This window comes from Myotis davidii, unplaced genomic scaffold, assembly GCF_000327345.1.
Source record: "Myotis davidii unplaced genomic scaffold, ASM32734v1 scaffold334, whole genome shotgun sequence".
NCBI classification, from domain to species: Eukaryota; Metazoa; Chordata; class Mammalia; order Chiroptera; family Vespertilionidae; genus Myotis; species Myotis davidii.
Genome location: NW_006285797.1, coordinates 2,268,413 through 2,284,560, shown reverse-complemented (window position 1 = coordinate 2,284,560; position 16,148 = coordinate 2,268,413). Strand labels below are relative to the sequence as shown.

At 38.7% G+C, this 16,148-nt stretch overlaps 1 protein-coding gene across 2 annotated transcripts in view; it reads left to right on the top strand.

Moving 5' to 3' along the window:
• The window catches only part of LOC102752234 (DNA primase large subunit), a 166,932-nt gene that overhangs the window by 103,993 nt on the left and 46,791 nt on the right, over nt 1-16,148 (top strand). Inside the window, exon 8 of one of the 2 annotated variants that reach the window (XM_015559492.1) lies at nt 10,856-10,910. The exons of the other annotated variant lie outside the window; for it this stretch is intronic. Within the exon in view, the coding sequence (XP_015414978.1) occupies nt 10,856-10,873 (18 nt within the window). The 3' untranslated portion in view covers nt 10,874-10,910. Of the gene's footprint in view, nt 1-10,855; nt 10,911-16,148 lie in introns of those variants that run through there. 2 annotated transcript variants of the gene reach the window in all.

Genomic DNA, 16,148 nt, shown 5'->3' with positions numbered 1-16,148 from the left:
ACTGTTCAGATTTACAAGCTCTAATTTACTAATTTGAAATGAAAACCTTTCAGGGAGGACTAGTTTCAAATACTCTTGAATCTTAGGGAATGTGTGCAGGCATATGAAGAGCAGGAAAATTGTGATTAAAAATAATAAGGGAAGTGCTTTACTGGCCTTTACAATGTGAACAAAGAGGGATGGCCTCTAAACTTACCCACCATGCCTGGCCTGCAGTGTAGCTCTCTTTGAGTTTGATGAATATGAGCATATTTTAAAATTAAGGTATTCCAGAAATCAGCATAATTCTGGGTATTAGTACATAGAAGTTATATTACCTCAAGCATGAAGGAAAATGGAATACATTTAAATGCTCCTTGGCAGATTTAGCTTAAAATGATTAGTTTTGTGAAACTTGGAGAATTGTATGGTCTTTAGTTAAAGGCAGTGTTGTTGTTTTTTTAATCTCCAGGGCAGAGTGGTCCCTGGCTCTCCACGTTTATCCCCCAAGTTAATGAGCTTAGCATCTTGTTTTTGAGAATTTTAAGGAAATGGTGCCTGTTAGGATAGACATCATGTAGTCTCTACTGGTTTTTTAAGGGAGTTCAGCAGCTGTAACTTGGATTTATTATATTGTTTGCATCAGACTCTATGTTGTTTTTTATTTTAACTGTGGCCACTTTGACTTTGGATTTGTGTTGAAGGCTTGTAGGTATTTTGTCTTTTCAGTTGAGTTGGCAGTATTGTATGGGAAAAAATTACACATTTATTTTAGCTTTTAAAAAACTGCTGACCGGTGTGGCTCAGTGGTTGAGCATCGACCTATAAGCCAGAAGATCACGGTTTGGTTCCCAGTTAGGGCACATACCCGGATTGCGGGCTCGATCCCCAGTGTGGGGCTTACAGGAGGCAGCCCATCAATGATTCTCTCTCATCATTGATGTTTCTATCTCTCGCTCCCTTTGCCTTCCTCTCTGAAATCACTGAAAATATAAAATAAATTAATTAGTTAAAAAAAAAATAAAGGCATGTTCCTAGCCAGTTTGGCTCAGTGGATAGAGCATTGTGCCCATTGCTTTCAAGTCCTAGAGGCAATACAGTGATGATGAGAGAGGGTTTCAATTCATGCTGCCTAGGAGAATGGGTTCAAATCCCATGCTCCAACAGTTAAAAAATTATTTTAAATTTTATTTTTAAATTACAGTTTACGTTTAATATCATTTTGTATCAGTTTCAGGTATACAGCATAGTGGTTAGACACATTTAATTTACACAGTGAACCTTGGTATTTCAAGTACCCATCTGCACCATACATGGTAATTATAATACTAGAGGCCCGATGTAGAAAGATTCGTGCAAGAATTGGCCTTCCTTCCCCTGGCTGCCAGCACCGCCTTCGCTCCGGCCATAGCTGCCTTTCCGCCTTCACCTTTTTCACCTAGTACCCCCAACCTCCTTTTACTCTGGCAACCATCACTCTGTTCTCTGTATCTATGAATCTGCTTCTGATTGTTTGTTTGTTATTTTTCATTTATTTTGTTCTTTAGATTCCACATATAAGTGAAATCATATGGTATTTGTCTTTCTCTGACAGACTTATTTCTTTTTTTCTGAACTGGGCAAACCTTTGTCTTTTTCAGAGTTTTCTTCCTGATCAGTCATTTGAATTATTTTAATTTTTGTCCTATATTGAGAGGCTTAGACTGCCACAGACTTTGAGAACAGATACTTTTTTTTCTGAGTACTTATGTAAATGCTGTCACTTCATGTGCTTTATTTAAGATTATAGAAAATATGTTTAAACCAGATTCCAAAATTTTAGTTTCTAATCATCAAATATTGTATAGTTGATGTGTAGAATTTTTTGAAGTATTTTTTTAAAAAGCTAATAAGATTATTAATTAAAAATTGAGGCTTATTTCCTACATTATTTTAAAGTGGAAGACTTTTGAATGATCAATGTTCTTTTAAAAATATTTAAATTTCCACAAATATGCATATGTTTATATATGTCTATTTGCTTTTTTTGATGATCAGAGTAATATTATGTTCCCTTCAGAAATTTCAGAGAATACAGAGGAGTACCAGTAAGAAAATTAAAGTAATTTAGAATACCATCACATAGAAATAACAACAATTTACATTCTGGGAGAGAGCTTTCCATGGCTTTGTCTAGTTCAAATTGTATTTTATCTTCAGGAGAGTCTTCTAAGCCAATATTTCCTATTGAGGATTCTGTAAACAGTTTGGATTACTTGTTGACAGCAGAGGAGAGATGTAAGAAAAGGAATTAGAGATTAGTACTTGTTTGGAATTATATTCCCCTTTAATTCTCTCTTTTGGGAACAAATTGTAGTTGTTTGTAGGCAGCTGATTTACTTTGAAGCGTATGCATACATTCCTCCATGTCCTTGACTCGAGTTTTCTCTGGGTTCAAGGATATCCCATACTCTGATTAATCCAGTCTTCATGAAATCTCTTATCATTTAGGGAATACCTTTGACTTTTGACTGGCAGCATTTTGGATGATTCCATCAACTAACAAGGTTTTACAGCAACTGTATTTGTTGACCAAATTAAATTGCTTCCCAATAGCCTCATTTGTTCATTCTCTGTGATGCTCACTCTGTTTAAATCTACAGAAAAATCTTAAACTAAGACCTTTTCTACTTGCCTTTTAACAGTAAATTCAAATAATACCCTTGTGCAATATAAATATAGCAGAACAGAAATCATGCTGGTTGGACATAAACAGCACGAGCCTCTCATTGAACCTAACATTAAGAGGTGTCTGCATCTCTTGGCATCTCAGTGAGAGTGGTTGGAATTACAGGTTGCTATTTATTGTTTGCTGAAGTCAGGAGCATAATTTGTCATTTAGTAAGAGTCCGTGCTGTTGTGTTGAGTGTATCTGCACAGGTCCCATTGCTCATTAACCATGTATTTGTATGAGTTTTTCACGTCTCTGTGTACTCGTTCATTCTCAAACATAATTTAAGGAGAAGCTCACTCAAGAGAACCCCCTGCCAGTTGCCAGAGCTGTGGCTCCCTTGTCTGTGAATTGTTCATTAATGGTCAACACTTTTCTTCCTAGCTTTTCTGAGCTTACCAGAGAAATGATAACCTAGAGGGTATTATGCTCAGTGAATTAAGCCAGCCAGATAAAGAAAAATAACCATATGACTTTACTTATATGTGTAATCTACACAACAAAATAAATGAACAAACAAAATTGAAACAGACTCATTGACACAGAGTTGACTGATGGTTGCCAGAGGGGACAGGTGTGGGGGCTGGGTGAAACAGGTGAAGGATGAAGAAATACAAATTGGTAGCTGCCAAACTGTCATGGGGATGTAAAATACATCATAGGGAATGTAGTTAATAACAACTATATATGGTGCCAGCTGGGTACTGAAATTTCAGGGGACACTGTGTAAAGTACATAATTGTCTAGCCACTATTCTGTACTCCTGAAACCAATACAAAATAATACTGAAAGTAAACTGTAATTGAAAAAGAAATTTAAAAATGAAAAAAAATTCAATTGGAGAAAATGAAGCAGTACATTAATTTTTTTTATATACTGAAAATTATGATTCCTATGAGGGAGACAATAACATGGGATAGTATGTAAATGGTTTTTATTTTCATCACTATTTTTTTTATTTAAACAATAATGAGCAGTGTGGTTGCATAAACAGACCCATCATAATTATGTACAGACATGGTTTATGTTTTTATTGTATTAAAGGATAATTTTCCAAAAGTTGAGATATGAAATAGACTTGTTAATATAAAGTGAACTTGTCAAAGATTTTATTTAACTCATGAAATTAATGAGGAAATCAGTAAGATGTTATGCTGGCTCAAATAGCATTTGAGATACTATATATATAGGCAATTTAGCAAAACAATGTTTCTGAGTTAGATAGAAAATAAATATATATTTTCTATAAGAATCATTGAGTAGAGGTAGAATGATTATCATGGCGTCTAATGCTAAATTTGTTTTCGGTTACTTATGGGGATGGCAAAGTTGTGAAAAAAGAGTAGAAGAGTTCATAGATACATGTTCATTTTACAAGGGCATTTTATACTTTAGCTTTAGCAGAAAAGTAAACATGATTGATATATTTATCAAGGTTATAAGAAGCAAAAGCTAAAATTAATATTTCACAATTCTAATTGCTTTTCCTTGGCTTCTCTCTGCATGTTATGTGTTCTGGTTTTTAATATTTAAAATTTCATCTCTAGCATAAAGTGGAAGTGAAATAAGTTAGAGTGGTAGCTTTTTGTCAGTGATAGCCCCCCCTCCCCCCCGCCCTTAAAGCAGAGCAATGTTCATGTCATGTCTTTCTAGCATCAACAGGAATTATTTGCTGAGGTGACAACTTCTCTAAGTGCTAACAACATCTAGAGAGTGAACATTTATAATGTGCGACTTCATGTTGTGTGGTAGGCATAATTGATAATTCTGCTTTCTCCTGTTGAATATCTAATATTTTACTGTCATGACATGTATTCCTGAAATATTATTTGCAGGAGGTTTAGGCAGATTGCAGAAAGGTGGATCTCCCAACAATTTAATGCTGGAATGGATTCAGGATGACTTTAGGATATCCCTTTGTAGGTTACTTTTGTAACTGAAAAAAATGAGACTTTATATGGGGACAGGATTGGGATATATATATATATATATATATATATACACACATACACACACACACACATATATAAACACATATATGTATATATATGATTGGGATATATATGTATATAAAGGTTATAAGAAGCATATACACATGTATAAACAAATACACATCTGTATATATTTCTGTATCTTTGTGTGTGTATAATGAGATCATGGGTTCTTAATGATACCTTCAATTCTAACTCAGCATCTCGAAGTTCTTTGTAAATACGTTCTCTGGCAGTGAGAAACACAGCACCTATTGTCCTCAGTGTATATTTTGCTTAACCAAAAATAACTTAATGTACCTAGATCTCCCGCTCACATTGCTGTCTTTGCTGCCTAGCACCTCCAGGTCACCCCTGCCACGGCCCTGACTGGCTGGGGTCTCTACATAGAACCCCCGCTCTTTCTCACTGCTGTGTCCTTAGCCACCTCAGTCACTGTGCTGACTCCTCCGTGCCGGAAACAGGAAGGAAGGCAAGATGGAAAGGCAGGTTATGATACTTTAATATTTCACAGATATTACCCTCAGCCCTGCCACATTTTCTTGAGAATTTCTTTTATTTTCGAGATTCCTCTCTCTGTAGTTTCCTGAGAACTCCCAGGAGCTTACTCATTCCTATAGTTGGTTCTGGTTACTATTTTCACAGAAGGGAAACATGATGATCTCATTATTTTACTAAAGGGGTTGTGTTCCCTGCAGCCCAGTGCAACTTTTGTCCCCTGGTTCTCCCTGCAGCCTAATGCCCCGCAGTAATAGACAAATGTGCTGCCAGTGCTAGTCCAGCACTTACTTCTGACGGTGGAGGGAGGTTCAGCTGGTCTTCCCAGCACTTTAGTTCCAGCTTCTAAGCTTGCACAGACACTCAAAACCGTTCCTTGGTGTTCACTCTCAGCCAGGGCTGGGGCCAAGGAGTTGCAGTCCTCGTCAGCACTGTATTTGAAAATTCCTCTCATGAAACTTCAACATCTTGACCCTGGAGGATAGAGGAGTCTTTTCTATTCTTAAGCCTACGGTCTTACTCTTTTTTGTGCCTCAAAACAATGAGTGACATTTCTTTTTAGTTGCAGGTAATAGAACACTTGCCTCAGAATAACTTAACGAGGAGAGGGAATGCATTTGTTCCTATAATGATAAAATCCAGAGGAGGGTAGGCTCAACTGTATGTTTTGACAAAATAATTCTATATATTAATCACTGAAGAAAAATAGTTGGAATGAATAACCATTTGTTTTTGCTATTGTCATAATAGACACAAAAATATTCCCGGGCTTCCAAGTTTAACTTTGGGGGTAGTTGATCTTGAAGTGTTTGAGTATTTTGTTTCATTAAGTTTTAGAAAATGCACTACTCCAGTCAGCATTCAGCTTTGTGAAGTGAATTTCAAAGAATTAAAAAATACTGTGTTCAGATGTATAGCAAATATGTCTAAAGTGCACACATCTGACTGTTTCCTATCTAATAAAGAGGGAATATGCTAATTGACCCTCAGGCTGTCGTAGAGATGGTGGCACCCACAGCCAATAATGAGGGAATATGCTAATTGACTGCCACACCCTCAAAGGTGGCAGTGCCCACAGCCACAAGATGGCCGACAGGGGAGGGCAGTTGTGGGCACCCAGGCCAGCAGGGGAGGGTAGTTAGGGGCGACCAGGCCAGCAGGGGAGGGCAGTTGGGGGCGAGAGGCAGTTGGGGGTGACCAGCGGGCAGGCAGAGGTGGTTACGGTGTGATCAGGCTGGCAGGCAGGGGGCAGTTAGGGGCAATCAGGCAGGCAGGCAGGTGAACAGTTAGGAGCCAGCAGTCCCGGATTGTGAGAGGGATGTCCAACTGCCCTGGGATCAGGCCTAAACCGGCAGTCGGACATCTCCTGAGGGGTCCCAGATTGGAGAGGATGCAGGCTGGGCTGAGACCCCCCCCCCCCAGTGCACAAATTTTGTGCACCAGGCCTCTAGTATTAAGATAATGCTATACAGAGATTTCTGTAGAAAAATCTAAGGTGTGTACTTGAAAAGAGATTTTAATCAAAATGGATTAATTTTAAATCCAATCACTTTTATAAAATATCTGTATTTTCAAATCAATGAGAGTTTTACAATGTCATAAAAATAGAATGTCCACTTAAAATTTATGGTTTCTTTGAGGTAACAGAATACTTTTTGAGAGCAGATTCTGAAGTAGGGTGGAGATTAGATGGGAAGAGGGAGGGAGTTCAAAGGAATGCACTTTTGTTTAACAGTTAACACTTTTGAGAATATGTTTTAATCAAATTGAGGTGTATGCATGTATTTTGATAAACAAGGATTAATTGGGAAAGTTAAAAAATAATTGGCTGGCATATATGTAAATTTCTGTCCAAGGGTTGATTGGCAATTTGGCCTTAGGTGCTGAATTTGTATCAAAGAATTATGACCAAATAATTTCTCATTAAACTGGCACACATTTGCTTTAAACAGTCCTCTTGAACAATTAAAATTACTTTGTTGTTCTTATATTTGACTCCAAACTGGAGAAATCAATCTTCTAATTGCCAGGAAGATAAAATGACAAAGTGTGTCAGTTAAGAGTGTTCAATTATTTTCCATAAATACAAACCCATTTACTTTAAGGAGAATAATCATACCTTTTAAAATGAAATCAATCAGCACCTTTCTTAGAATTGCTTTCATTGAGCTAATGAATAGGTATTCTTATTCTTGAAATATTGCATTTTTATTTTCCTTATTAATGGCCTTCCCTGCACAGGAGTAAATAAATTATCTGGCTGCTGGTAGTCTAAGTGATTTTCAAAGAAAATTTAAAGGTTTGTAATCACTAAGCCAAGGAGCACTATAGATTAAATGTGTTGTAAGCCACACATGAATGCAGCATTTTTTTTCCATTATCTGTAACATTAATGGAAAGAAGATGTTAATTTAGGGTAATGAAATAGACCTCCAAGGATGATAGGTGAATAGACCATTAGGTTAATTAAAATGAGGAAATGTATCATTGCTGTGCTGGACTGTCACGTGGAGGAGCCATTCACTTAGTGCTTGAATAGTGAGATTCAGAATGTGTCACTCCCAAACTGGATATACTACACACAGGAACAAGAACGACAACCCGGGTAATTCAGTTTTATTTCATTCACTTATACTTGTCACATGCCATTCTATAGAGCCTGTCAGTTAAAGGTGGAAATGAATCCAATCTTTTAAAAATCAATTAAGTATAAATTTTGTTACTCTCCTATTTGTCCATCATCCTAGCTGAATTAGACTCAAAAACAAGATTTAAGGACTAGGTAAGCATACAGATGATAATATAACTATCAAAAAGTTAGGCAATTTAAGTTTATTGATTTGTTAAATGTAATTGAAACAAGTTTTTGGTTATTACTTCATTTTAGTGTCTAAAACCCAAACCTGTTGGAAACTAGTTTGTAGTTTGTTATCTCCTTGGCCAATGTACTGTTTGAATTTACTATAAAGTTCAGTGCTTCAGAACTGTACCATAACTTATAACATATTTTTTAGATGTTTTTTTGCTTCTTCTCTATGAAAAGTCTTCCATAAAGTAGCTTTTTAGTCAGTACTTCCTATTTTGATGTAAAAGACTTGGCATGTGATAAACAAAAATTAAGCTCAATATACTAGTACTCTTGAGCTATTCAATTTCCCCAATTGTATGTCTAATTTATTACATTAATTTCTTTTTAGATCTTAAAATTATAGCATCTGACCCAATAGCCAACCAGTGTGATTATCACTAATAGCTTTTTGTCTGGGATATGAAATATGCATATGTGTACTTAGTGATTTATAAAGCAAGCACTTTTCCTAATGATTTATATGATCTGTCAGTCAAGCAAGTATTTATTGAATGCCTGGTCTGAGCCCCCTATTACTGTAGGTACTTTCATGTGTTTAAGATTTTCCTTGGGAAGTTGTCCATGATCAGACCGTGTTTATAAAAGAATTAGCTTCTCTCCTTAGCTTTACGAATAATAATACTTTTTAGGAAGATGAGATTCTCTTTTTCTTTTGTTTTAGCATTTTAATTCTGGGAGAGTATTTTTTTTATTTTTGCCTTCTCCATTTCCTCAAATTTACCTAGATGATATTTAGTAGGAGATATTTATCTAAGTATATATATGTAAGTTTATGTAAGTATATATATTTAACATTTCTTATTGTAAGTATTTATTACCTTAACTTGATATCAGTAAAAAATTAATGCTTATATTAGGAAGTGAATCTTTATTCTGTAATTGGATTTACCACATAAATTTTTTTTGGTTACGCTGTGGTTGGCAAACTGCGGCTCGCGAGCCACATGTGGCTCTTTGGCCCCTTGAGTGTGGCTCTTCCACAAAATACCACGTGCGGGTACGTGTACAGTGCTATTGAAACTTTGTGGTCCATGCACAGAAGTCGGTTTTCGGCCTGGGCAAGTCTATTTTGAAGAAGTATTGATATTTGGCTCTGTTGACTAATGAGTTTGCCGACCACTGAAGAGCATCAGGTAGGTTTCATTTAGTCCTGCCTTTTTTTTTTTTTTTAAATTGAAGACTCACTTGGGCTGTTTAAGAAAAATAGGGTATTGTACTGGTTTGTTCATCCTGAACATGGCCGGAAAACTGTAGTGATAGAGGCAGATCTAGGTTTGGAAATTCATCAATATACTCATGAGCCACATGAGCTCTCCTGGTGAGGCTCTTTCTTTGTATCTGCTCCATTTTTAGAATTATAACTGCATACTACATTTGTCATCTTTTATTTTGTCTCTCTTTTATATCTCAGCGTCTGCTCACTCATAATTTAGTTTTGGCTTGTCATAATGTTGAGGTGACAAAGATGGCCATATAATTTCTTATTCGTTTCATGTGTTCATCATGGATTGGTTTGGGCTCTGTCCCATTATTGTCCTCATTCCAGACTCAAACTGCAGTCATCATTTGAAACATTGTCAGAAAAGAAAGTGCCCAATCATGCACTATCTTATACAGCTTTAGCCGGAAGTGACATATCCCCCTGGCTCATATTTCAGTGACCAACGCTAGCTACCCAGCCACCCATGACATTAATGGGATGAGGACATACAATCCTTCCATGTGCCCTGGAAGAGAGCTGAAATTATTTGGCAGGCAACAATAGTGACTATTGCAATTGGCTTCTCTAGCTATCAGCTATTCACTTTCCTTTTCTTCTTATGTAGAGAAAAGAATTTAAGAATATTATAGGAAATGTGTATCCACATCCTTAGCTATTTGATTTCCGGTAATTTCTAGTAGAGTGTGCTCTGTCCCCCCACAGTAAGGTTTTCATGTGACTTGCTTTGCTCGGTCAGTGGAATGTGAGTCAGCATGATGTATGGCAACTCTGAGCAGAAGCTTTACGTGTGGTTTGTGTGAGTTGGCTTGAATTCTTTCCAGATGGGAACTGCTCCTCATACTCGAGTCCCAGTATGAGAAGATATGCAAAGTAGACCTGCAGCGTAGAGCAGAGCCTGTAATTTTCATTCCACATGAACAAAGAATAAATGATGTGGTAGGTCACTGTGATTTTGGATTTGTTACTACCAGCAAAAGCCAACTTAACCGCAGTGGAATTTGGAATTAAGACAACCCAGGCTTCATACTAATGCTAGTGGTGTGATTTTGGGAATGTTATTTAAGTTCCCTGAGACTGGGTTTCTTCATCTGTAAAATGAAGATGATAATGTCTATCTTACATTTCTGATGTGAGGATTAAATCAAATGACTTGTAAAATATTTTGCATAGCACTCAACATATGAGAATAGCTTAAAAAATGTCATCTCCCTTCCCTTTACCTTGCACCTTGCCTCTTCCAATTAGTAGAGTTGTTTAAATATAGGATTATTTGGAAGGAATTAATTAACTGAAAATAATCAATTGTGAGAATAGGGGTTGGATAAAATGTTTAAATGGACCCTTTTAGGCCCAATTTAAGTGTTTCCTTCTGAGGAGAGCTCAAAATGCTCTTAAAACTGAGCTTTTCCACAAATGATGGGTTCCTATTCAGTGGTAAGTAACAAGGATTTTATCTGAGCTAAATAGGCCCCTATGCAGCATGCCTACCAAACCTACAACACTTCAGAGGGACACTTCTCTGCCTGTGGAATAGTCAGGTTGCATGAAGAGTCCCACTATCACCACCACCACCGTCCTCCATGCAGGTGGACCTACTGCACTGAAGCCAGGAACAGTTAGCCTAATAGCCGGCCAGTGACCTAGGATTTGCCCCTGCTCTAGAAGATGAGACATCTGTAAAGAGTTCATGTACGTAATACACTTGTACTTACAGAGGAAGAGCTAAAACCAAACAGAGCGCTAATGGTGTGCATGTTGGCTGCTGTTAAAGATGAGATGAAGTGTCTAGTTCACAAGTAGGAAAAGAAAGTATTTAGAGAGTCTCCACATTTAGAGACTTGTAGGATGGAAAGAGACAAACTAATTCTCAATTCCAACCGTAGGCTAAAACCAAGAGAAATAAAGACCAGTTAAAGCTCAATGATCAAATCAAGATTATGGTTTCACGCCCTATGGTGGTTTTAAAATATGTCTAAAAACACTATGTTCCTCTTCCTGTTAAAAGGTGGAGTGTGGCTGTTTAATGGACAGAATGTAGTAGAAGTGATGGTAGGGGACTTCCAAGACTAGCTCATAATAGGCATGTGGCATCCTCCTTGTTCTTGGATTGCTTGTGTTGAGAGGAACCATCTGCCATAGTGTGAGGACAATCAAGCAGCCCCGTGGAAAGTACTGGGAGGAAGAACTTCTGCCAACAGCTAGGGGGAACTCGGGCCACTAGCCAAGGTGAACGAACATTCTTGGAACAGATCTCTGGCCCCACCAGCCCTACTCAGGTCTTCAGATGATTAAAGCTTGTCTGCAACTTAGTGAGAGATCCTGGGTCAGAACCACCGAGGTAAGGCGCATGTGGATCCCCGACCCTCAGCACTGGTGTGAGATAATAAATTATAGAGTTATTTATTACACAGCAGTGGATCATTAATGCTTAGTGAAATCTCTGAATACGTAAAGCACTGTATTTTTCCGTGTATAAGATGCCCCCATGTGTAAGATGCCCCCCACTTTTCCAACACAAAATTAAGAAATCAATATTTTAAACATTTTGCTGGTTTTCCTCTTAAGGTCTTCTTCTTTTTTGTCATCTTAAGGAGTTGTTCTTCCTGTTTTCTCCACTGTCTGATCATACACTCAGTGGGAGGAGGTCCAAATTGTCTCTCTGCTGCTCTATTTCCATGCTCTTTTTCATATCTGATTACATTCAGTTTGAATTTTGCAGAATATGACAATTGCTTACTGGTATTTATCTTTTTATTTTTTGACATCTTTATGGGCTCAGAACATGCCGATTCCTGTTGCATCTGCACACTCTCCACCTCTAATTACGGCATAGCTGATGTCAATAACAATAAGGCTAGTGATTGGAGGAAGCCTGTTTGACAAAGTATTGGTAGCTCTGCACCCACATGGCTCTCTCCTCAGCTGACTTCCGTGTATAAGATGCCTCTCGATTTTCAGTCTAACGATTTTAGAAAAAAATAGCATCTTATACATGGAAAAACGGTATCTTTTCAGTGACACCCAGTATATCCTTTCAATATACTGTGTGTCCTTTCAACTGGACAAAATGGCAAAAAAAATAAAAATAAAAAAAGAGGGAGAGAGCCTTGGCTGGTGTAGCTCAATAGGTTGAGCATCATCTCAGGCACTGAGAGGTCACCAGTTAGATTTCTGGTCAGGGTTGGGAGCTTGGTTCCCAGTGCGGGATATGCAGGAGGCAGTCGATCAGTGTTTCTCTCTGTCTCTCCCTCTCCCCCCACTCTCTAGAATGAATAAAAACATTTAAAAAAAGAGAGAAGTCATATCTATAGTTTACACTTAATTTGTTCTGGGTTAAAAATTATGTTTTTAGTAAAAACACTAAAAGGGGTACTTGTATGAAAAGCTTAGTCTTTGTTGAAAAAAACCTATAAAGTACTAATCTGAAAACTGTTATTGGTGGTTTCTTTTTGTTTGATTTTCTACCCCAGTGATTTTCCGAATATTTCCTAAGCCTGATACTTAAAACAGGTTGTATTATTCCTGACTCTCCAGAGAAACAGAATCCATGGTAGATACTAGGAGACAAAAAGGGGGGTGGAATGGAGGAGATGAGAGAAGGGGAGGAGGGACAGTAAGGGGGTGACAGGAGAGAGAGAAATTAAAGAATTGGCTCATATGATTGGGGAGACTCTCAAATCTGATATCTGTGGGGTAAACTTGGAAACTCAGGCAAGAATTCAAGTTGCAGTTTGGAGCCTGTAATTTGTAGGGCAAACCACCATGCTGGAGACTCAGGCAGGAGTTCTGTATTACAATCTTGAAGCAGAATTCTTCCTTCTCCAGGAAACTTGTTTTCACTCTTAAGGCCGTTAACTGATTGGATTAGGCCCACGCACACTATTCAGGATAATTTCTTTTACTTAAATTCTGCTGATTAAAAATGGTAATTACTCCTACAAACTGCCTTCACAGCAATACCTAGATTACTGTTTGACCAAGCAGCAGGGCACCATAGCCTAGCCAAGTTGGCACATAAAATTAATTGTTGTACAGGCGCAAAGGGCTTTCCTGAAGCAGAAGTGGCTGTGAGGGGTGCAGAGACCCAGAGCTATCTCTCCCCCAACCCATTCATATTGGAGCTTGTTGCACCTCATCTCCATGCTTTCCTAGTACATTTGATACCATGTAGTGGGAGCAGCAACATAGGAACCAGTGTGAATGGCTTTTGTTGTGCTCGCCAAACTGTTTGGGGGTTCTATTTCTCAACCTTACATTTAAAGAAAAAGAATTTTGTTCGCAATTAGAGCTAAAAGTAGCTTGTCAGGCATCAGAGGGGGGATGGGAACATTTCTTCCGCTGCTGATCAAGTGCTTGCTACCAATAGAGAAGTTAGGAGCATGTTCAGTTTGTTGGGGTGCTTAATTCAGTGACAGTTTTGGGTAGCCTTTGTGGAGTGTTCCCGGATATTCAGGAATATATTTGAGTCTCAGTAAGTGTCTCCTCTCACAGTTGAACATCTCTGCAATTTCACAGACGGCAGTCCTTCTCAAAACCGCCAGGGGGATATTCTGTAATGCTTGTTAAGTTCTCTCTTTGTTAGCAGGTTAACTGTATCTACTGCATTTTAAACCTGTGCCATGTTTAAAAGAGTGTCTTTTTTAGATTTTACTGAGTTAAGCCTTTTGATGGACCTGGCTTATGGCTGTCAGCCTGACTTTACTTTTTGAAAAAATGCCTTTAAATTGAACTTTAAGGTTGACTTCTAGGTTTAAGTTCTGAAATGCCCCTGAGGGTTTGATTTACTGCAAAAGTAATATTAATTTTATAAAACTGCTTCTGAGCCATGTTTTCCTTGCTCTTGGATTTTCCTTATGAAAAATGAAGGACTCCTTAACGACGTTTTATTGGGGTAAGATAAATTTTATGAAGCCTGATGACTTCTTATTCTGAATTTTACCTGAGTGATGTTACAACTCAACTGAATGACCGATAATATCGAGTGACCCTTTTATCAGCACCTTTATTGATTAATGACAGAGGAGAAAAATGTGCCTTGCTGCAGGGGGATTAGAATCCAGGAACCCAGTGTCTCTCATCTCATCTTACACCAGTTGGAAGTCTGTGTTTAAGGATGATACGATCCATGAAAGAGAAGGACAGTCACGTGCAGTTAAGCACTGTGGAATGGAGAGGAGGTGAGCAGGGAAGGCTCAGCAAGTGATGTCGTTTCGAAAATAGCTTGTGGGAGGAGGAGGAGGAATCACCTGGCAGCCAGCGAAACGTTACATAAAACCTGGTGGGTGGCTTTGCTGACGTGTGGAAGGCGAGCACTGCTCCTCACCGTCTTGTTGTTGAGCTGTCAGAGGGGGTTGCCCTGCTCCCTGCACCTGCCCTCATGTGCTGCCTCACGGCTCTGTCTTCCTGAGATGGATGAACTTGTGGTTTGGGGACTGTCAAGGGCACCGCAATTAGTACTGCATCATTCTTCCTCCCACAAGTTCTGGCAACAGAAGCTTCTGGCAGGTGTGCAAGCGCATTTTCTGTGTTTCTGAATGTCTAAGTGGCATCGCACACCTCCCTGCTTGCCAGTAGCTTAATCCCATAGTGAATTCAGCGCAAGTCAGCTTTTAAAAGAGGAGACATATTAGGAATCACGATGGGCTGTTGTGGTTATCTTGTGCTAATCAGGAGCAACTGTGGTTAATTTTGAGGGTCTATACCTTTAATAACATAACAGGAAATTCACGCAAAAAGAATTTGTATATAAAAATGTTGATGTAACTCAGATGCAGTCAATGCCTGCTTTTCTCTCTTGATAGAATTCAATAAACGAGTTGTGGAATAGTATGTGTGTAAAATGATAGCAATCACAGTCAGTTTACATAGAACAGTACCTGGAAAATCAGAAAAGATACTTGAGGAATTAAAACATTAAGGGTTAAAAAATACCAGTCTGCCATGGAAGAGAAGCTATCGTGTGGCAGTGGTTCTCAACCTTCTGGCCCTTTAAAACATTTCCTCATGTTTTTACCCCCAACCATAAAATTATTTCATTGCTACTTCATAACTGTAATGTTGCTACTGTTATGAATCGTAATGTAAATATCTGATATGCAGGATGGTCTTAGGCGACCCCTGTGAAAGGGTCGTTCAACCGCCAAAGGGGTCGCGACCCACAGGTTGAGAACCGCTGGGTTAGAGGCTTGTGCTCAGCAGTGGAGCGAGCCAGCCTTCTTGGTGCATCGAGGCAGTGTTGGTTCCTGGGCAGATGAAGGAGATGGGATTTTCTGAGTGGCAGGGGTCAGCACTGGATTGGAAATCTAGGACTGAGGTCTAGTCCTGGTTTTGTCCCTAACGGCCAGTATGATTTCTTCTCCAGAAAGTGAGGGACATTAGGCTAGATAATGTCTCTATCCTTTCTGTCTATATGTTTTATTGATTTCAGAGAGGAAGGGAGAGGGAGAGAGAGAGATAGAAACATCAATATGAGAGAGAATCATTGATTGGCTGTCTCCTGCACGCCCCCTACCGGGGATTGAGCCCTCAACCCCTGAGCCACACCAGCCGGGCACATCCTTCCTATCTTTAATTTATCTTCCTTTGGTTCTATGATTTGGGGGGAAGTGGAGGGCAGAAGTTCCAACATGTGTTTTTTAAAGCATCTTCAGAGATCTTAAACCATTCAGGCCTTCATAACACTGCATGTTAAGTGTTGGTATTAACAATATCTTAAACCCACGTAAGTTATTTCATGTGGTGATGACACTCCAGTGTCTCAGGTGGGTTAGAAGGCTGGTTAAGAAGCGAACTGTGGTGCTGTGGTCCTGCTCACTGGCCTTGGGATCATAAGCATCCCTTATGTGGTTTGGAAGTCTCTTATCATCTGGTCCCTGCCTC